Source organism: Poecile atricapillus, chromosome 5 (assembly GCF_030490865.1).
Source record: "Poecile atricapillus isolate bPoeAtr1 chromosome 5, bPoeAtr1.hap1, whole genome shotgun sequence".
NCBI lineage: Eukaryota > Metazoa > Chordata > Aves > Passeriformes > Paridae > Poecile > Poecile atricapillus.
In genome coordinates this window covers 41,632,278-41,647,686 of record NC_081253.1, presented here as the reverse complement: position 1 = coordinate 41,647,686, position 15,409 = coordinate 41,632,278, and the positions used below count along the sequence as shown (strand labels likewise).

Genomic DNA, 15,409 nt, shown 5'->3' with positions numbered 1-15,409 from the left:
TTCTTCTGCTGGCAGTTGGTTGTACGGTGAAGCTTCTTCAGCCTGTGTCACTTGTTCCTGCTCCTCTTCATCAGTGAGACCAAAGTTTTCACCTTCTGGCCAGTTTGTAATTATCTCCAAAATCTCAGGGCGATCTGGGTTTCTAATACGGGTGCGCTGCGTGATGAGGGAGATTCACTTGCTCCATGTAGCGTCGGTGGCGTGGTGGGTAGAGGGAACCTTTCCTTTAAACATCCACCCCAACACTGGCAGTCGGGGTGCCAGGAGGAGTTGTGCTTCTGTGCCAATCACTTCTGAGGCGGCTTGAACTCCTTCATAGGCAGCTAAGATTTCCTTCTCTGTGGGAGTGTAGTTGGCTTCGGACCCTCTGTAGCTTCGGCTCCAGAATCCCAGTGGTCGGCCTTGAGTCTCCCCAGGCACTTTCTGCCAAAGGCTCCAGGACAAGCCATTGTTCCCGGCTGCAGAGAAGAGCATGTTCTTCACATCTGGTCCTGTCCTGACTGGGCCAAGGGCTACTGCATGAGCGATCTAGTGCTTGATTTGGGCAAAGGCTTGTTGCTGTTCAGGACCCCACTAGAAAGTGTTCTTTTTTCGGGTAACCATGTAGAGAGGGCTCACGATCTGGCTGCACTCAGGAATGTGCATCCTCCAAAAACCTATGGCACCTAGGAAAGCTTGCGTTTCCATCTTGCTGGTCGGTGGAGACATTGCAGTGATCTTATTGACGACCTCAGTGGGAATCTGACGCTGTCCATCTTGCCACTTTACTCCCAGGAACTGGATCTCTCGAGCAGGTCCTTTGACTTTGTTTTTCTTGATGGCAAAGCTGGCTTCTAGCAGAATCTGGATGATCTTTTCTCCTTTCTCAAATACTTCCACTGCTGGGTTCCCCCACACAATGATGTCATCAATGTACTGTAGATTTTCTGGAGCCTCACCCTTTTCCAGGGCAGCCTGGATCAGTCCATGGCAGATGGTGGGGCTGTGCTTCCACCCCTGGGGCAGTCGGTTCCAGGTGTACTGCACTCCCTTCCATGTGAAGGCAAACTGAGGCCTGCATTCTGCTGCCAGGGGAATGGAGAAAAATGCATTGGCAATGTCAATAGTGGCGTACCACTTCGCTGCCTTGGACTCCAGCTTGTACTGGAGCTCCAGCATGTCCGGCACGGCAGCGCTCAGAGGTGGAGTCACTTCATTCAATGCATGATAGTCCACAGTCAATCTCCATTCTCTGTCAGACTTGTGCACAGGCCAGATGGGGCTGTTGAAGGGTGAGTGGGTTTTGCTGACCACCCCTTGGCTCTCCAGCTCTCGGATGTGATGGGAATCACAGCATCTCAATTTGTCCTATACTGCCGGCGGTGCACTGTTGAGGTGGCAATTGGTCCTCGCTGTTCTTCCACTTTCAGGAGTCCTACTGCAGATGGGTTCTCTGATAGTCCAGGCAAGCTGTTCAATTGCTTAATGTCCTCTGCCTCCACAGCAACTATTCCAAAAGCCCACCTGAGTCCCTTTGGGTCTTTGTAATAGCCATTCTGAAGGAAGTCTATACCCAGAATACATGGGGCCTCTGGGCCAGTCACAATGGGATGTTTCTGCTACTCTTTCCCAGTCAGGCTTACTTCAGCTTCTAACAGAGTCAATTGCTGCGATCCCCCCGTCACCCCAGCAATGGAAACAGGCTCTGCCCCCACATGTCCTGATGGCATTAGGGTACACTGTGCACCAGTATCAACTAAAGCTTCGTATTTTTGTGGCTCTGATGTGCCAGGCCATTGGATCCACACCGTCCAAAAGACCCGGTTTTCTCGTGCCTCTTCCTGGCTAGAGGCAGGGCCCCTCTAGCACTGGTCATCCTCTCCTCCCTGGGCATACATGCTAGAGGTTCCTTCAAGGGGATCATCCTCTTTTCTGTAATATCTGGCATTTTGGTCATGGGAGGTTGAGGCTACCTTCACTTTAGTGGAACCTTTCTGGTTAATGGTTCCATCCCTGAGTGGACGCACTCGTGCTGCCAGGGCAGAAGTGGGTTTCCCATCCCACTTTCTCATGTCTTCCCCATGGTCACGTAGAAAGAACCACAGCTCAGCTTGTGAGGTGTACCCTCTCTCTCTAGCTGGGGGATGCTGGGCTTGGAGTTTTGGGCTTGTGACTCACACTGGTGCCATATGGGAACTGCTCTTCCTCATCTCTTCCCTCATTTCCCTCATCTCCTCTTTGAGTTCCTTAATCACAGCAGAAATCCGAGCCTGCTGCGGGCCATGGACCATACTGTCGAAATTTCTAAGCCTGGTGGTGACAGAACCCACCGTCTCTCGGCTGTTATCGGCATTAATCGTCGCAATGAAAGTGGTGTATTCACGTGGCCCTAGATTTGCCAGACTCCACAACATCTGCCCAGTGCACCTGACTTTGTCGGGGTCATTATCATGCTGTCGGCCCCTCACAAAAAGGACCTCTAATATCGCCACTTCTCTCAGCTGTTGGATCCCTTCCTCAATGGTTTTCCAGCCCCTTCTATGATAGTGCTCTTCTATTCTCTCTCTGTGGACAAACCTCTCTCTTACACTCATCAAAAGCCGCTCCCAGAGGGAAAGGGGCCCTTGCTCCCTAACGAATATCTGATTCACACCTAAGTCCTGGGTCAAGAGTCCCACATTCCTTGCCTCACCACCATCCAGCTGCACGTCTGTACCCATAAGGTCCCAGACCCAAAGTAACCAGGTTGTATAAGCCTCAAGCCCCCGCCTCACAATGTCTTTTTGCAACTTATGGAGACAGTCATATGTCAGGGACTCTGTAATGATTTCAACTTCTGGCTCCCCTGTGGGTTGTGAGGGCCCTCCTTTCTTATCTTTATCAACAAGGTGCTGTAATTTCATCTTAGACTTCCTCGTTTCCACAGGGGCAACTGCTGCTTGCTGTGACTGCCCTTGTGGCTCAGCTGGAACCTGGACGGTTGTAACATCTGTGGGTTCCACTGCTGCACCATCAGACTCTCCCTCTTTGGGGCAGGGGGAGGGTTTCCCAGCAGCTGAGGAAATGCACTCCTTTAGCATCTGGCCCATCTCATGCTTCTCCTTCACCAGCACCCCCACCCACTCTGGGTGGTTCATTTCTGAGGTGGGCTGTGGGGCAGGGGCAGGCTCTGGAGCAGCACCCCCTATCTCTGGGGTTGTGCCAGGTTCTGGAGTAGCATCCCCTGTCTCTTTCCCTTTGTCTCTGAATGCTAAGTAGAACAGGCCTATCAGCCACACCAGCCACTGTATGATGTCATTAGCATTCAGAGAAGATTTTAACCCTTTGAAAACTGGTGGGGTAGGCCCAAGGAACTGGGTGAAAGGTTGGGAGAAAATTTCCCCAGCTGTCTTTTTCTCCCAGTAGGTACCATTATTAAAGTAACCCGAAAACCACCCAGTTAGTGTGTGATAGCTCTGAATCCATGAGCCCGCCGTCCAGAGGACGTTAAACATCCATGAATTCCTCACCTTATCAACCTTATCAAAACAAACTGGATAATAGCCACAGTAGCTTTAGTCATAGGACCCATATTTAAGTAAGGTGCAGCAAATGGGAGAAATATAGCTGTGACCACATGCCCCCCAAACCTGGGTAAGCTAAACAACATGGTTCTACTTAACAAGGTTTCTAAATCCAGCACACAAAAGTTAGATTATTTAAGAACTGTTATTCCTTTTTTGACCTTTTTCTCTCAGTGCCCCATGGGTGGGCGCCAAGATCTGTCTTGGTTCTAGAAAACAGGTGTCTGCTAGGGAGGGCAGGAGCCTCCCTTGGAATGAAAGAATGTAGACCCCCTCCCTCTGAATTATTATAAATTTGAAATCAAGAGGCTTTTAGGCAGAGATCTGGGGATAGGAAGAACAGTTCTTTACTAGTATAACCAGGCAAACAAACAACAATAACTACAGCATTAGCAAGAAAACAGAAACAGGGACCCCGTGACAGCCTTCTCAGCTGAGATGGGATGGAGGAGAGGCTTTGTTTTCACAAACCCCCTCGGGCGGGCAGTCCCGGTGCTCCTGCAGGGCTCTGAGGAACAGTCAGCTGGAACAGCAGGGATGAGCTGAGATCCTGGGCTGGTGGATGAGGTGGAACAGCAGGGATGAGCTGAGATCCTGGGCCGGTGGCTGAGGTGGATCAGCAGCTCCGTGGCGGTGGCTGGCACTGCCACATGTCCTGGCAGGACAGGGGTTGCAAGGCCACCAACAAAGAGGGAAGAAGGAGAAGAAGCAGCAGCTCCATCTGGGTGATGGAAAAATTCCCTTCTCTCTACCGCAGCAGCTCCGTGCCCAAAAAAAAAAATGTCTTTCCCCAAAGCCGAAGAAAGCCAGCCAAACTGTCCCCACCCTCCTTTTTCCTGCCCCCTTCCCCCCTTCCCCCGCTGGGCCTGGCCACTCTTTGTCCTTTGTCGAGCACCCACTAAATACGTCGCTGCAACATGATCCGTGTCAACTGAACAACCGTTTTTACAAATGCATCTAGCAAAACCAACAAAGCTGCAGTGATCTGGCATGTAGGTGACTCTGTCCAGTGGCATAAGAGTGCATTGGCATTAAAGGATGCTTCTGTGCAAATTTTAAAATTGGCCACTACTCAATATGCCTTTCAGTTATTCCCACAGGAACCACTTAACATCATAACTGATTCCTCATATACTGCCAATGTGGTATTCCGTTTAGAATCTTCCTATTTTAAACATGTTAATAACCATCTTTCATTTACAGAGTTGAGAACACTGTGGACCTTGATTAACAGCTGGCAGCATGATTTTTATCTGTTACATGTTTTCTCCCACAGAGGTTTACCTGGCCCTATTGTAGAAGGTAAGATTCTATGCAGATATCACTGTAATGACAGGTACCAAATACTTTTGCACAAGCCAAGTTATCTCACAACTTTTTCCACCAGAATGCTTGCTCTCTTAGCATGCAATTTCAATTAACTTCCTCACAAGTTCATGATACCTGTTGTCTTACCTGTTCTGTTGTGGGATTGCTCCTCCTCCTTTAAGCAGAAGGCAGTAACCCCTGAGGTTTAACTGCTAACTCCATTTAGCAAACTGATGTCACCCATATCCCAGAGACTGGTTGCTTAAAATATGTTCATGTATCTACTGACACCTATTAGCAGTGGAGAGAGATGGGGTCAACTGACACGGTGGTCAGAATCAGATTCTACTATGGGCTACATACACTGGGCTACATACTTCTAGGAAGGCTAGTAATTTTTTACTACCATGATTTGATTAAACATCATACAAACATACAAACAAACTTATACATTTTTGCAACATCTCTTCTACTTGTGATATGTGGAATAAAACGAACTCTATAACTCGCAGAGTAGTTATAAGAGTAGGTATGAATTTATTCAGCACTGAGGTGCATGGGGGATATCTCCTCCGAAAAGCATGCACACCTTTTTTGGTTTTCCCTTTTTATCTTTTACAGACTAGGTTTTTACACAATACGCCTAATACATATTCATTTCCTAACCCCGCCTGTTTTCACTTCATATTACAATTAGCTCCATGCCCCTTTCAGTCCTTTGGCCACTTTTTGGGACTTTAAATTCGTTCCTTCTGGCTTAGGATCCGAGGAATCCCCTTTATCCTGTGGTGCCTTTGTCTTTGCATCTTGTTTGTGTAGCCTAGCTCCTTATCTTATCTTATCTTGCAGTCTGACCCTTTTCCTGTTCTTGTGGATCAGGGTGTCAGGGTATGGTTTTTGTCAAACCCCCCTTTTAGTCAAGCATTTCTTTCTAATTCTAAATTTCTCTGTTTCACTTGATTCAGTCTTCTTTCCTGACACCAGGTTGATTCAATCTCCTTGCAATCTTCAAAGCTCTGTTTGTTTTTACCAAGACATCCTGACTATCAAACCTCTTACGCTAATCAAGTCCAAAATACTTTCTGACTTTACCATAGACACCTATTCTCATTTTCTAATGGCAACTTCCCAGACCAGAGAAAAGGTCAGTGATGCTATCTGGCATTGGATCTCCTGTTTTACCACTCTGGGCATTCCCAACACCATCAAAACAGACAATGGACCTGCCCACACCTCAGAGTGAGTTAGTAACTTCTTGCAGCAATGGGGTGTGTCTCACAATATGGGCATTCTCCACTCTCCCACAGGAAAAGCTATTGTCGAGTGTGCCCATAGAACCCTAAGGACTGTGCTTGAAAAACAAAAGAAGGGGGAGTTGGGGTGCCCTCACGACTGACTAGCTAAAGCCCTGTATGTCCTCAATTTTTTAAATCAGGACAAGATTGGACAGATTACATGCGAGAGGCAGTATTCCGTTGACACAAAGGCTCATCTAGGACTTCCAGTAATGGTGAAGGACTTGCTAACTGAGCAATGGAAAGGACCCCTGGACTTATTAACATGGGGGGTCATGCCTGCATCTCCACAGGCCACAATGTGGAGTGGGTTCCTTCATGGTGTGTGCCACCTTTTGTCACACCATCGTGTGAAAAGTGAGATTCACCTTTTTGGTATAATTTAAAAAGTTTTATAAAAATACAATTGGGAGACAGAAATAAAGCAAAATACAGGCAGGTGCCTCAGCATTCAGCCAAGAGCACACCTTACTAACAAAGGATTCTCCCTTAAAAACACCTATCTCTTGTATATTCATAGATGCTTATGCATGATTCAAACATTCCTTCCTTCCCCCCCCCCCCCTCCCCTCGCGCTCCTGGCAGATCAATCTTTCTCATGGCTCCTTGCAGTCTCACACTCCCCAGTAACAGAGGTTCAATAAATTCCTCCCTTGGAGTTCAGGTCACTGCTGTCTTCATCTGTGTAAGATAATTTGGGAATGCAGGGGGAGTTTTCTGACTATCTTTTCATTCTCTGGGTTAAATGAGCAAAAGCAGTCTTTATTTTAATACTATGCTACAGCCTAAGAAATATATATGTATTACACCACTATTTCTAAGTTTCATCAACAGCAGAAATAAAAGAAATTATATTAATACAGCAAAGTTTTCCAACATTATACATATAGCATTCATTTTAATATTTGCAAAAAGAATAGGAATAGAATTTATACATATATATATAATATCTATAATAATCCTGATCCCATGTGTATTGGGATCATGTGTATATAGTTTCTATGTTATAGGCAAATGCTACAGTTTTTGAAAAGATGTTATAGTTATTACTGTTGTCACTGTTATTAATGTTTTAGGATTTGTTTAGATTTTTCTTAGTAGGTTTTTGTTGCTTAAAAAAAAGGAAGGGGGAGCTGTGGAATTTGGGGGTATATTTGTTAAAGTTGTTAAGGCCTATACTCACCAGAAGGCCCTATGGGAAGGCACAGCTGTGGGCCCAACAGCTGGCAGTCAGCTGAGGGGTGAAAGAAAGTTAGGAGTGAGGAGAGAGTCAGTTAAGTAAGAGCTGAAAGTGAGATTGTGATTGGCTGGAGGAATGCATGGACAGCATATGAGCAGGAAGCTGATTGGGTGATAGGACACCCAGACAGTGTATGAGCGGGAAGCTGATTGGGTGATAAGATGTATGGACCGCAGCACTCCAGCTGGGCCAGCGAATGGATGCCTTCTTTCTGTTAAGTTCTGTTAAGCTTCGGTTTGGTTTCAATTATGTTGGGTAGAGGTTAAAGCTATAAAAAGGGGAAATTTCTGCAGTAAAGCAATCTTCTTCGGATGCATAAGGGCGTCCATGTTGCTTTGGTCCCCATTGCTACCCAATGATAAGCTGCTCCTAAATGATCTTGGTGTCAGTTAATGAACACATCTTTGAAAGTGTAACTATTTTAGAAAGTAAACCCTGATCCCATTGTCTTCACCAGAGATCTGTAAGAAAGGACAGTGCTGTGTAAAGCAAAATAGGGCTTAATATTGGATCACTTCAGAAGTTACTCTGCACCATCCCTGCACCCTGGACTGAAAAATATTTCTCACAAAAAATCTGGCACTACATTAGTGTCTATGACATCCTGCCCCAAAAAGGATAACTACAGATATTAATAAAGTAAAATTATGCCACTCCAATATTAATCTTACAGCTATTTAATAAAAGTATCCCTAACCTCTTGTTGGGAAGGATGAGAATTTAACAGAAAAATTTTACAGATATGAATGCTTAGCAGAAGGTTCTCTAGAAATGAAAGCAAGCTTTGATATATAAAAGATGTTTTTAGGGCCAGTTGTTGCTGAAACAGCTGAGAGAACAAGGCTTTAGTCAAGTTGGAAGGAGATTTTACGGCTAAGGTCCAACAGGTTAAGTGGTCTTCAAACAAAGCATGTTTTCTACCAAGTAAAAAAGCATAGGCAGACAGAAAGATTTTTTTACCAAAGCAAGAAGAATTTTCCACTGCAAAACAAGTTTCAAAGTTTAACATATAACTACTAACGCAAATGATTGGTCACTAACATAATATGGTAATTTTAGTAGTTTTGATAGGTTATATGTAAATGTAAAGGCATTGTGTATGATGCTGATTGGTTGTCATGCGTTAAGATGCTTAGCAAAGAAAAATATATAATGCAGCCTAACTAGAACTAAAGGGGCTTCAGGACACATGGCTTGCCTATAGCCAGCAGCTGTAGGACGACCCACAACCCCCTGCTGTAACTTAGTCTTTGGAATAAACAACATTTTAAAGAAGAGCCGTCTGAAGTTCCCGTCTCTGTCAGGCTCTTACACCTCTGACCCTAACAATAACCTCTAATCTAAATCTAACCTACCCAAGCTGTAAGCCCTAGTACTAACCCTACTCCTAACCAAACCACAGCCCTAATCACTAACCCCTAACTGTAACCCAAACCCTTTCCTCTGCCCTCGATTTCAGTGTTGGGTCCCTTGGCTGGGTTGGTGGTGTTCAGGTGATGGTACACGTCTGTGTAACCCAGATGTTGTCCAGGTGGAGTGCTGTATTGCAGCAGGTATTATCCAGGTGGATCCACACCTGTGTGGAACTCAGGTGTTGTCCAGATAACACCATGTAGGAGTGTCTAAACTGGGTGCTGTCCAGGTGTAGTGCATCTGGCAAAATATGTTACCCAGGTGTATCTATGTCACACCTCTGTGTGACTCAGGTGTGTGTCTGTCACACCCATATATAACCTAGATGTTGTCACCCCTCACTGACAATTTCCCTCCTCAGCTGATTCTGTCACCTTCATGGGAACAGGTGGGGATGAGTACACATTTCACACATGACACCTATGTTACTGCTCACATGCATCTGTGTACACACACCTGACACAGGTCTTGCTCAACAGATGTTTATTGCTATTTCCATCATGAAATGCAGCCTCTGTGGGGGAAAATCCTTCTGTGGGGGTGGGGTGAGGGCTGTTAGGCAACCCCCCCCCACCTCAAATATCCCAGGTGTCACCTGCTCACAACCCACAGATATACACCTGCTCCTCTGTGGTCCTGGGGGGGTTGGGGGATACTGAAGGGGTCTTGTGGTGTGCCAAGGGACTCCAGGGGGCCTCAGATGTCTTTGACAGCGTGCCAGGGGTCTCAGGGGGTTCCTCAGTGGCCTTAAAGTGGTCAACACGGAAAGCCCAGCGCCCTGGTACTCCCAGGTTGCTGCGGTGGCTGAGGCTCTGCACTGTGGGTGTCCGTGACCCCGGGACATTGTAGTAGTGGACATCGTCCCCAGCGTTGAACCCAGCCTGCAGGGGGGAAGATGGGGGAACAGGGTGCGACATGAAGGGAGGGGAACAGGGGGACAGGAGGAGAAGGTGGGGGGTAAATTCTGCCCAAATTCCCATTGAATTTTACCCAAAATGTGTTTCATTTCACCCAAAATCCACTTAATTCCACCTAGAATCCCCCTGATTTCAGATAAAATCTACCTGATTTTGCCACAAATCCCCTTAATTCTATCCCAAATTCCCTTAAATCCTACTTAAAATCCCCCTAATTTCACCCCAAATCCCTTTAATTCCACCCAAATCCCTTTAATGCCACCCCAAAATGCTTTACCCCCCTCAAGCCCCGAATCCCTCCTAGCCCAGTGTCCCCCATCCCTTGGACTGTCCTCAACTGCAAAGGGATGACCCTGTGCCCAGTGTCCCTCTCTGTGTCTCCACCTGTGCAGGGATGCCCCCCAGGCCACTGTGGGGATCCCCCTGATTAGCAATGCCAGTTGTCCACTGCAAGTCTCCATAGTTGAGCAGGACAAAACAGGTGACACCATCGGAGGCCAGCACAGCCTGGAAAGTGTTCACCTGCCGGGGGACATTGTCAGCATGTCACCATGATGATCCCCAGCTATGTTTCCATCCCTGTGTCCCCAAACCTTTGGTGACACCATGGTTAGGGACATCATGGTTGAAGGTCACTTTGTCCCATGTCCCACCTTGTCTGAGGCAGCTCCAAAATAGGCCACGTGGTCCCAGGTGGCCACAAATGCCCAGGTAGGCTGTGGGGGTGGGTCCCCAGGTGACACAGCAGGTGCCAGGTCCTGGGCTAGGCGTGCCAGCAGCTGGGGGTCCCGGCTCTGCCGGTAGAAGACGTCCCCTCCCAGACGGGTGTCCACATCAGCCCAGTACGGCGCCACAAAGGGGCGGTGGCCTGGCAGCGGGAAGGGCTGGGGGGTGAACTCTGGGACCATCATCCCAAAGGACACCACACCATTGTTGTTCACCTGCAGGCAAAGGTCACCCATGGGACACACCTGGGTGGCACTAACCACAGTGACCCTCCATGGTGGTCCCAGGTACAGTGTCCCCAGTCATGGGGAATCCCCACTATGGTGACCCCTGTCACGGTGGCCTCAATTGTGATGACCCCCAACCTCCAGCCAGTCATCGCAGCACCTCCCAGTATGGGCCTGGGAGCCCCAGTGTCACCCCAGAATCTACCACTATGGGCCTGGAACTCCAAAACCACCTGAAGATCCCACAGGTGTCTTCAATGTCCTCAGGGACCCCCACAGGTATCCCTGATGTCCCTAGGAGTCCCCATTCACCGATGTAGTCAAGGATAAGGAGGAGGAAGTGGTGACATCAACTCTGGTGGCTGCATCCAACTTGTCACCCTACTTTTCGTGTCACCCTCCACCTGTGTCACCCACCAAATGCCACCTCCCCCATGTCCCCCCAGTCACATGACCCACATAGAGTGAGCGGTGGACACGTCCAAAGAAGGAGAAGTTTTCCTGCAGGAAGATCTCAGGGCTCGTCCCATCATCTTCATGGTGGGTGGCCTCATCCCCTACTCCTGGTCCAAAGGGGTACAGGACCCCACCTAGGGACACACACCTGTCACACACCTGGGACACACACCCAGTGGCAAACAGGACCCTACATAGGGGACACACCTAGTGGCACCTGGGACTTCCCAGTATGGAGGTGGGACCTTCCAGTATGGGCCTGGGATTTCCCATTTGGGTCAGGGACCTCCAGTGTCACCCCAGAACCTCCCAGTGTGGGCATAGGGCCTGCTGGTAGGGGACTGGGAGGTGGGACCTCCCAGTATGGGCCTGAGACCCCCACTCCAGAACCTCCCAGTATGGGCCTGGCACCTCCCCAGTGTAAGCCTGGGACACTGAACTCACCTATGGGTCCCACAGGAGCCCCCGATGTCCTCAAGGGTCCCCACTCCTCTCCGTGGCTGAGGAGGAGGAGGAGGAGGACGGGGGGGACCTTCATGTGTCCAGGCCTGGGGGAGTGTGAGGGGGCTCCCCATCAACCATGTCCCCATGTACCCTGTGACCACTCCATCTTGCCCATGTCCCCAGTGTCCCCATATCCCCCCATGCCCTCCATGTCTCCCCCAATATCCTGCATGTCCCCAATGACTGTTCCATGAGCCCTTGTCCCCCCATGTTCCCCCATGTCCTTCATGTCCCCCCTCCATGTCCCTCATGTCCCCCCAAGTGCCTATGTGCCCCATTTCCCACATGTGGACATACTGGTCCCCATATTCCCCTATGTCCACCATGTCCCACATGTGCCCCCATGTCCCATATGTCCCCATATCCCATATGTCCCCATGTCCCTCATTCCCACCAATGTCCCCACTCACTGCACTCCCATGGTCCCAGTCTGTCCCAGTGCTGTGACTGGAGCCACTTTATCCCCAGGGAGAGGACAGCCTGGGGGGGGGGGAGGGGGGGAATGACATGGGACACCCCCAGGTGGCACCTCCCAGGGCCCCAGGCAGTTCCGTCTCTGCACAGACTGCATCTGGGGGGCACTGGAATTGACTAGGGGGGTACACTGGGGGGCTGGAATGTGCTGGGGGACACTGGGAAGGTGGGAGGGGACACTGTGGGGACACTGAGTGTGACTAGGATGCATTGGGAGGCACTGGGGGTTGCTGGAACATACTGGAAGACACTGGGAATGTTGAAGGGCCACTGGGGAGGGCCACTGGGAGGCACTGGGGGATGCTGGGACACCAGGGGGACACTGCAAGGCTTAAACGGGCACTGGGGGGAACACTGAGTGACACTGGGATGCAGTAGGAGGGACTGGGGGGGACTGGGACAAACTGGGAGGGATTTGGGAACACCATGGGTAATAGTGGGGGAGGAGTGGAACGCACTGGGAGGGATTGGGGACAATGGGGGTACTCTGGGGTAAGCTGAGGGAGACTGGAAGAGACTGGGGGGTTATGGAGGTGTACTGGGAGAGACTGGGGATACCGGGAGGCACACTGGAGGGGACTGGGGGGGTGGCTACTGGCTTCCTCCTACCGGAAGGAACTGGGGATACTGGTGAGGGGTCCCCTCCAGGTGTGCCGTAGCACACACCTCCCACGGTGGACTCGGATGTCCGGGAACCCCCCTCCCCTCCCCGGCACCAAACATCCGGGTGCCCCCCCGCCCTCCTCCCCGTGGGACTCAGGCGTTGGGAAATATTGACCAACGCGGGGGGGTGGGTGGGGGCGGGGGAAGTGGGGACACGGAACCGCCCGCGGCAGGACCGGGTGGGAACAGCCCTCCTCGTCCCCCAGCTGCCCCCAGCACATGACCACACTCCTGCTTTCCCAGAATTCCCAGGATTTTATCCCCAAAGCACCCGAAAACGGGGTTTTCTCAAAGGTTTTATTTTGGGGGCGAAAGCACAGTTTTGGGGGTTATAAAAATCCGGGTTTTCCGGATCTGAGGCAGTTTGAGGATGACGTCAGCGGTGAGGCGCGGCCACCCAGATGAAATGTCAATTTTCCACACCACTGGGTGGGAAGAAAGGCGAGATCATGGGGGACTTCATGGCTGTTTCCCCCACTTTAGGGTCTTTTCCTCCCTTTTCTGGATTTATGCCCATTTTCGAACTCTTTCCCCTCTCTTGTTGGTCTCTTCCCCGTTTTGAGAGGCTCTTTCCCCTTTTTTTATTCCCTTTTCCCCTGTTTTGGGCTCTTTTCTCCCCTTTTTTTGTGCTTCTCTCCCACTTGCTTTCCCCCCATTGTGAGGGGTTCTTTCCCCTGTTTCTGGTGTCTCTCTTTTTTGGCCTCTTTCCCCCTATTTTCTGTGCTCTTGCTCCCTTTTTAATATTCCTTTCCCCCATTTTTGGTGTTTTTCCCATCTCTTTGAACTTTTATTCTCATTTGGGTTTTTTTTCCACCTTTTTTTCCCCCATTTTCTCCCTTTTTGATCTCTTTCCACTTGTTTCAGTTCTTTTACTCTTTAGGCTCCTTTCCTCATTTATGTGACTCTTCCCATCTTTTGGGGTTGTTTCTCCCCGCTCTGTGCTCTTGCTCCTTTTTTTGGTCTCTTTTCCTGCATTTTGGGGTCCCTTCCCCAGTTTTGACTCTTTCTCCTCTTTTTGACCTTCTTTCCCATGTTTTTGGGGCTCTTTTCTCCCTTTGGGGGAGCTCTTTTTCCCCTTTTTGGTCTCTTTTCCATTTTCTGGAGCTTTTCCTTTTGGGGGCTCTTTTCCTCTTTTTAAGGCAATTTTCCCACCCTTTTTTGGCACTGTTACCCCTATTGCCAGCCCCAAGACACCCAAATACCTCAATCTCCCTTCCCCCAGTGTCCCCCTGGTGTCACCCACCTGGCTGAAGTCAGGTGCCTGCCAGGCCTCGGCCAGTACCTGCATGTCACTCATCACTGTCCCGTCAGGCCCTTGCAGGTCATTGCTCGTGGCACTGTCATAGTCGCTGCAGATGCCACAGAGCATCACCCACGCTTCCCTAAGCCCCTCCACTGTCACCCCTACCGAGCCAGTTCCATTATTCCACCAGAAATCCCGAGGTTCAGCTGATCCAGAGAGTCATGTGTGTCTCCATGATGGTCAATGGTCCCGGGAGCTCCATGGGCAGGGGCGTGGGGACCCCGTTGAGCTGGAGAACATCAAATTAGGGGAATAAAAAAGGGGATTTGGGGTGATACAGGGGTGAAGTGTAGTTGGAGGAATCTAGGTGGAAAAGAGGGTGTTTGTGGAAAAATTATGGGATGCATCAAAGCATGCTGAGAGTAGGATAAAGCACAACCCATGTAGGTGCTTCTCTGATGTGAAATTGGGGGAAAAAAGAGCAATTTTGGTCAAAATTATGGGGTGAGTCAATTTCTGGATGTCTCTTAGTGACCAGCACCCACACAGGAGCTTCATTGGTGGGAAACTGGGAGCAGAATAGAGGAATTTGGGGCAAAATTAAGGTAAGAACATCCTGTGGTGCTGGTGGGATTGGGCAACCCATGTGGACTCTTACCTGGTGTGAAGTTAGGGTATTATACTGATTTTTTTATTAAAATGCAGATCAAGTGGATGTTCAGGGCAACAACACATGGTGGTGACAACATTTTTGGGTGCCACCCAGGGTGGTGACAACTTACTCAGGCCTTCCTGTCCCTCTGCATGGTGATGAGGCTGTGGGAGCTGAAGAGGTGAAGTGTCACCACTGCCGGATAGTCCCCAATGTCCCTGATGTCCCCCAGGAGCTGGAGCCATGCAGGGTCCCAGAGGTCACACATGCTGGCCACCACATAGATGCCAGTGGCCAGGATGGCCCTGGTGACACAGTCAAAGGTGACGAAACGGGTGGCAGGGGATAGGGGATAGGGTGCAGCAACCTGGGCGTACAATGCAGGTGCAGGTGCCGTCACAGAGGCCACAGGTGTGGCCTAAGGGACAAGTGAAGGGATGGCACTGGAGGCCCCCGGGCACCCAGCAGGTGCAGACCTGGGAGCAGTCAGGGGTCAGGATGGTCTCAGCGATTTGTTTTCCTTGGATAAAATGTGGGGAGTAGGGAAAAATGGCCTAAAATGGCCAAAAAATGGGGATGATGATGCTGTGAGGTGTTGTGGGAGGGGGAAAGGGGGCCCATGTATCCCACATCACCTATGTGTCTCCATATCCCCAGTGAGTGCCCATGGGGACCACCAGTACATCCTCAGTGTGTGCCTGTGTCTGCACACATCCCCATGTCCCCCATGGAGGGGGGCACACTGGGGG

General features: G+C 49.8%; 1 protein-coding gene across 1 annotated transcript; it reads right to left on the bottom strand.

Moving 5' to 3' along the window:
- Window positions 1-9,397: 9,397 nt before the first annotated feature.
- LOC131579959 (sushi, nidogen and EGF-like domain-containing protein 1) lies at window positions 9,398-14,134 on the bottom strand. Its single transcript, XM_058840547.1, has 6 exons — window positions 14,009-14,134; window positions 11,569-11,624; window positions 11,128-11,272; window positions 10,369-10,656; window positions 10,100-10,237; window positions 9,398-9,679 (listed from the first exon to the last, which is right to left on the bottom strand). The coding sequence occupies exons 1-6, from the start codon at window positions 14,132-14,134 to the stop codon at window positions 9,398-9,400; spliced, it is 1,035 nt and encodes a 344-aa protein (XP_058696530.1).
- Between the last annotated feature and the right edge of the window lie 1,275 nt (window positions 14,135-15,409).